The 6,442-nt window shown below is 35.8% G+C and overlaps 1 protein-coding gene across 5 annotated transcripts in view; it reads right to left on the bottom strand.

The window, feature by feature from the left end:
• Positions 1-44: 44 nt before the first annotated feature.
• Positions 45-6,442, bottom strand: part of STK39 (serine/threonine kinase 39) — a 92,942-nt gene continuing 86,544 nt past the window's right edge. For 4 of the 5 annotated variants that reach the window (XM_013171421.3, XM_013171417.3, XM_066999540.1 and 1 more), the window contains one exon: positions 45-1,530. In XM_013171421.3, the coding sequence (XP_013026875.1) occupies positions 1,456-1,530 (75 nt within the window). In that variant the 3' untranslated portion in view covers positions 45-1,455. The remainder of the gene's footprint in view (positions 1,531-6,442) is intronic. The other variant, XR_010832379.1, reaches the window with a different exon arrangement.

Below are 6,442 nucleotides of genomic sequence, written 5' to 3'. Positions count from 1 at the left end.
CAGCAATTGAAATGTACACAGAGCACATAAATTCAAAACGCAAATCTGTTTGTGCAATACACTTCTATTTTTATTTTTTATTTTTTACCTTTGCAGTCATCTTGGAGTAATCATCATGTAAACAAGAGGATGGAATGGAATTACACTGAGTCATACGCAAATGGCTCTAGAACACCTCAACGATTATGACAAGGCATTATAAATAACTTCTCTTAATAATATATATTTGCCATTTTCAGTACATTAAAGAGCTGCCGTTTATCTAGAATTAGCTAGGAAGTAGTTTAAATTGTAACGTCCAAGGAATATGTCTCCATATTTGATAATCTTTCTAAGGTTCACTAGCTCCATAACATCTATGCCACAGGTTAAGCGTAAGACTACTTGGGTCAGAAGTGTTTTCTTTCTAACAGTTTTACTGGACCATTGCACAAAGCCCTATTATTTTTACTCCACCTTGGTATTTTGCAGAATTTCAAGTAAAGCTTCAGAAATCTGTTCTTCAAGTTTTTATCACCTGTATGATACCAGTTTCTATCATTAAGGATACGTCAAATCAGAGATGGACACAGTAAGCAGTCTACCTCAACAACAACAGTTTAAAGTAGTTCTAGCTCATATATTCCCCAATAAAGCATAGTCAAAAGACACTAACACCTTTGCTACTGTATAATCCCTCTTTGCTCAGATTACTATTATACAGTACCATATATATGGTACTTACAGAAAATGGAGATTATTCTAAATTGAAGCAGCCTCAGGCACATTCTTAAAACATTAATGTCTTCAAGGCACCTCCCACATCCTTGACAATCAGTTTGTGGACTGGTTTTTAGACACAACTAACAAAAGCTTGCTAATGCCTAATTAATTGATTTTAAAAAAAAAAAACACCCTAGAAGTTCAAAGATACCTGAATTATTATTTTTTTTAAATAATGGGAGATTAACTGTAAATAACATGTAACCAAGTCAAATCATTTTCTTATTACTAGGATGTGTAAAGCATAAATATATGAAAAATAAAATTCACAGTCAGTTTTAAAACTAGAATTCAAGTTCAGCTAGTAATTCTCAACTTTTATATTTATGCTAACTTCTAAGTATAACAGAACAGAGGCAGTATTATCAACCACAAGTACAAGAAGAAAATAGTATCACTCAAAAGTTTATGAAAGAAGCTTGATAGAAAATTCCTTTTGTAACCAATGAATACAGCCACCTGAGTGCATTTCCACAGGCTTTTCACTTGGGGGAAATCCAAATCAACTGCTAAGACATTTAGTAGCATTTTGAACATTAGCAGCAGCGGTGTAGCTGTGGGCTTTGCTTGTTCTGACTTTGTGAATTGCTAGAGAATGAAGCAGAACTCAGTGTGTGGTGCATTAATTTTCCTTTGCATCTAAGCTGGCCTCTTCGTAATCTCACAATTTGGCTTGGGGTCATGAGACAGACATCAGCTGACACTTAACTGAGCAAACCCAATCAGTTTCACTTCATCAGGAATCTCAGTGCCGTCACAGCCAGAGGCCTGCAAGTAAAAACAGAAATGTTTAGGACACCAGGTTAAAAAGGAGTGTTTGACAATCAGGCTATAAATTTTCCCTGTATTGCCTAGTCAGCAAACAGCTTACTTGAAGAAAAGCTTTCACATTACTTAGTCTATTTTCTGTCAGCATCAGTCCACTGCATCCTTCATTTTAGCACAATCTTTGAATCAATATTAAAAAACCAACCAAACAACAAAAAAAAAAACAAACATGAAAGACTGGGAAATGAACACAGAGAAACAAAATGCTCTTTGCAGCTATCCCAAAAGGTCACTTAAAGACCAAAATTCTTTAACCCAAACTTCCCAAATGTGAGCTGAACTTGTTTTTTCATCTGAGTGTCATTTTCACTTGTGAAGACCAAATAACCTACATATACAGAATCCACCTTTTACTGTTGTGCTGTAGACACCCAACATCTGAAAAAAAAGACTCCTGAGTCCAGCTACAAAGTCTGTTTGGAATACCAACCCAATGAATTTTTAAACAAGAAACTGAAGCAGCCTATGAGAAGTATATACAAATAGTTGCAAAAGAACGTCCCCTTTCTGACTATACCATCTAGCACTTCAAATTGTATGGTTCAGAATCTTTACTAATGTCTGTTACTGAACAAACCGGCACAAATAATCAGTTCATTTTTCACAAATAACATGAAGAATATAAAAACCATCTTGCTTCAGACTGAACAGTTGATTTAGGTCTGCTTAAAAAAATATATTACATAGGCAAGGTATTTTAATATTTTGATTTTTAAGTTAAAAATCAGCTTCTGTAGCACATAATTGACTATTTTTAATAATATTTTTTTCATTTTTTAAAATGCATTCTATACCTACGGAGCAGATAATTCAAAGTAATAATAAAATTGAGTGAAGTGTGTAATGGTAAATTACTTCAAAAAGTGCCTTCAGACTTACTAGTATATCCCCTCCAAACTGTCAGAACCTTTCCGATCACACATACAATGTACACCAAATGACATTATACATTGAGTTTTCACAACCAAAAATAAACTTTATTGGTACTTGTGAAAACATTACATCAAGCTACTCCTTCAAATTTACTTTTATCACACACACAAGTTCTCCTTTCAGGCAGTATTTAAAAGACCTTAGTCCACTGAAGTAGCAAGCTAAAAGTCTGAGATCACGATCACTGGTTATTAGGAAGTCTCATTGTTTTTTTGAGCTGGGAATTTACTAAATAAACGGAGTTTGCATTTTGCATGTAAAATGTCATGATAAAAAGAGTATTATTTACATCATTCTACGCCCTAGCTAACTATCAATTTCCTGAAAGACATGCTAAGCAACTTACCTAGATGCATACAGATTTTTAAATGCCTTCCTGATCAATCAGTACTGCCTAATATTTAATGCATTGGAAACCTACTACCTTATAGTTTGTGTTTAGCATAGTAAAGCTATATGCAAACTGCAGCATACGAGAAGAGCTCTTACTATTTGCAATTCACTGTTAAGGGAGTGAATGCTTTCTTTCATTAATGATATTTTCTCCCTTTTTTCATAAGAAAAATTCTCAGATAAAATGTTAATTATGATGCATAATAGTTTTGTGTTTCCTCAAGAAATAATACTTGTGTATTAAAACAGCCTCCTTCCAAAAGTGTGGACAGCTGGATCCTGCAGGGAAGTCATAATTCTGCGTTAGCCACGACAAGTGAAGGAGGTTTAATATTATGCATGTTTTGTAGAACATCACCATTGTAAGATCAAAGATGCACTTAAATACACAAGGAGACAAAACCTTGAAGACAGGTTTATTCAGACACCTCACTTTAATTATTCCCAAAATAATAAATAAGTTCACTAAAGACAGAAATGCTTAAGACATAACTTCTTGTTTCCCAAATGAAAATACTTGCTGTTTGAATAGAAATAATATACCAGCAAAACACCAGCAAAAGCAATCTGCAAGCACTGAGATACTAACCAGATTCCTTGTCCACAAATAGTAACTAATCCTATACTAAAGAACACTTTTCAACTGAATCCTCCGAATGGATATAGGATTACCTAGATTTAGACTTTGAATCCCCATGAAATATTTACCAAGAAAATGTGTTTTAATCAAACCATATATAAGTGCTCCCAGATTCAGTGAGACCTTGCTAAGAGGTGAAGAAAAACAAATGACAATTCTCCTAGACAACAATTTATTTAGCTACCATACGACACAATTTAAGAGCAGGTAGAAATTGAACTTACATTAAATTAATCAAGAGTAAGAATAAATTAGATACTTCTTGTGGTTAGGTTCTTTTCCCAGGAAGCTGGTTAAAACTATTAGCAAGAGACTTAGGTTAAAAATTAACCTCAGGAACTGTTACCTAGCCAGTGGAACTTACCTTTAGGAGGGACAAAGGCATTGATTTAGGACTGTCTATTAATTCTGACTGCGATAAGGCCTACGAATATAACACCATTCACTCACTGGAATCTGAAACACCTTGTGACATTGACTGCACCCCAGCATTTAAGCAATACATCAAGCTAAAACAAAGAAATATCCCAACATAAGTTTTCAAGTTGCTTTGTTTTCAACATATAAAAACAGTAACTGGATACTATGGGATATTAAATTTCAGAATCTCAAGCCTCTAATTTAAGTATGTGAATTAGAAACAACACAGACTTCTATATCACCTCTGGTATATCTATTTATCTAAACAGTCTTGGTGAGATTCCATTGCTTATACAATAAAGCCGAAGTCAGATGTTTAGACAGCAAGAACAGATCGACTGGAAAAAAAAAAAAGCAGCATCAGCCTTTAAGCTATATTTAGATAGTAACGGGCAAAGAAACAAAACCATTAGAGTTACATGTCCTGTACCCCAATCCCTTCCTAAAAAGAAAGGGGTATTTTCTAGTGATTTTACTGGATTGTAGAGGAAAAATGAGTCCAAATGATTTAGTCAGTTAAAATTACTCAAATCTATATTTAAAAAATGACATGGGAAGAACAATCCTGAATTAATACATTATCACCAACTAGGTCACTTACTCTAAAAATGGCTCTTTACAGCCCATCTGAAGCAGCTGCTTTTATAAACAAAGCTGTGATTCTGGAGACTCACTTATCTAACAGGCATTCAGTCTACTCTTTCACATGTGTCTGAGTCACTCTCAGCAAGGGGCGCTGAAAGCTAATTGTCAAGAGTTTGGTAGTTACATAGCTAATCATTCAATAGTTTTAGGTATGTAAATTTTTCAACTTGATTTTACCAAGAAATAAAAACAAATGCAGCACATCAATTCTGAAATAAGACTTTGGAATGCAAAGTTATTAATATAAATTATATCCATCATGAGCACATCAAAATCAACCAAAATTAGGACTCACGGTCCAGGGCAAAAAGTGCAACTCAGGACAGGCCCAGGCACAATGTCAGTTTAATGTGACATATATAGAAGATAAAAAGAGGATTGGAGGTGCAAACAGTAATGAAATATGGTGGAAGCAAGATTAAATTTCAAGTGTGGATGCTCAGCTGAAAGAAGGTTGATGTGAAGAACTAAGGAGAAGAAAGCAGTGGAAAGGGTGACCTTCATGTAAGTGAAATGGTGGCAGGTGTTGGAAGAAGTGGGATTGGAAGAAAGTGTCCATTAGCAGAGGACTACCAGAACTAAGAGTAGAGGTAGAGGGAACTTAACCTAACAGGTAGAGTTTTCTCCAGTTTAGCTCTTTCTGCAGTTCTTCCCAGGGTTTTTCACCTGTTTCTCACTGAAACTTCAAAATTCCTCAGAACTGATGTGAATGAATGTCCTTCCCCCTGCAAAGTTATGGAGCTACTTGACTACATATCCCTAATGTCCTGTTAAAGTAGGTTTTAGGTTCTCTCTCACACATAGTAATTTCAAACATCTCATCTGTCAACTTATCTACTCAATGAAATAGCTGAAAATGAGATAAAATCCAGACTGCATGAATACTGTAGCAATTAGTTTGTTTCTTTCCTTCATGCTTCCTTTAGACTATCTAAAAACCATTTCCATTACACTATCTCTTAGGTTGTCACTATTAAAAACATTTGACAGAAATACTGGGGTCAGGGTTAAGTCCTTTCATTGAGGGCTGCCCACATTTCCACAGTAAGGAAATTACTTCATAAACTGATGAACAAGTGATGTCTGCTTCCTCTTCCTGTTGTGCACACAGCTGCTCAATGGCATTTTTATGTGCATAAGCAAGTCCTTACAGCTAGAGTTATGCCAGAACACACCGGGCAGCTTGTGAAGTACCCCAGCTTTGTAGAAAGGACCTGGGCTACCAATGGACAATGTGTTGAGGGTGAGGCAGCAACATATAATTTTAGTGATGACTGCTGTGTATAGGGCTGTATTAGCAAAGGCGTAGCCAACAGGCAGGAGGTGATTGTTCCCTCTGTTTGGCGCTTTGGAGGTTTCACTTGAAGTACCATGTCCACATTGGGCTCCTCAGTACAGACAGACATGATGTACTGGAGAGAGTCCAGTGGAAAGCTACTAAGATTTGTTGGCAAGAGTGCATGTCATCTACAGAAAAGCAGAAAACCCTTAAGAAGAAAAGATTAAAAGGAGATCTTTCTGCCCTCTTCAACTACTACAAGGGAGGTTATATATAGAGAGAAGATGAAGCCATGCTCTTCTTGAAGGTGTGCAATAAAAGGATACAGGACAGCGGAAACAAGTTGAAGCATGGTATATTCCACTAAGAAATTGGCGAAAAAACTGCTTACAATGAGAGTGGTTAAATACCAGAACAGGTTGCTCAGATGAATCTCTATCCTTCAATATTTAAACTACACTGGGAAAGGCCATGAGTAACCTCATGCAAGTTCAAAGACGGACCTGCTTTGTGCAGAAAGTTGAGCTAGATCACCTTCAGAA

This window comes from Anser cygnoides, chromosome 6, assembly GCF_040182565.1.
Source record: "Anser cygnoides isolate HZ-2024a breed goose chromosome 6, Taihu_goose_T2T_genome, whole genome shotgun sequence".
Classification (NCBI taxonomy): Eukaryota; Metazoa; Chordata; class Aves; order Anseriformes; family Anatidae; genus Anser; species Anser cygnoides.
Note: the sequence above shows the minus strand (reverse complement) of the source record. Positions and strands in the feature narration are given on the sequence as shown.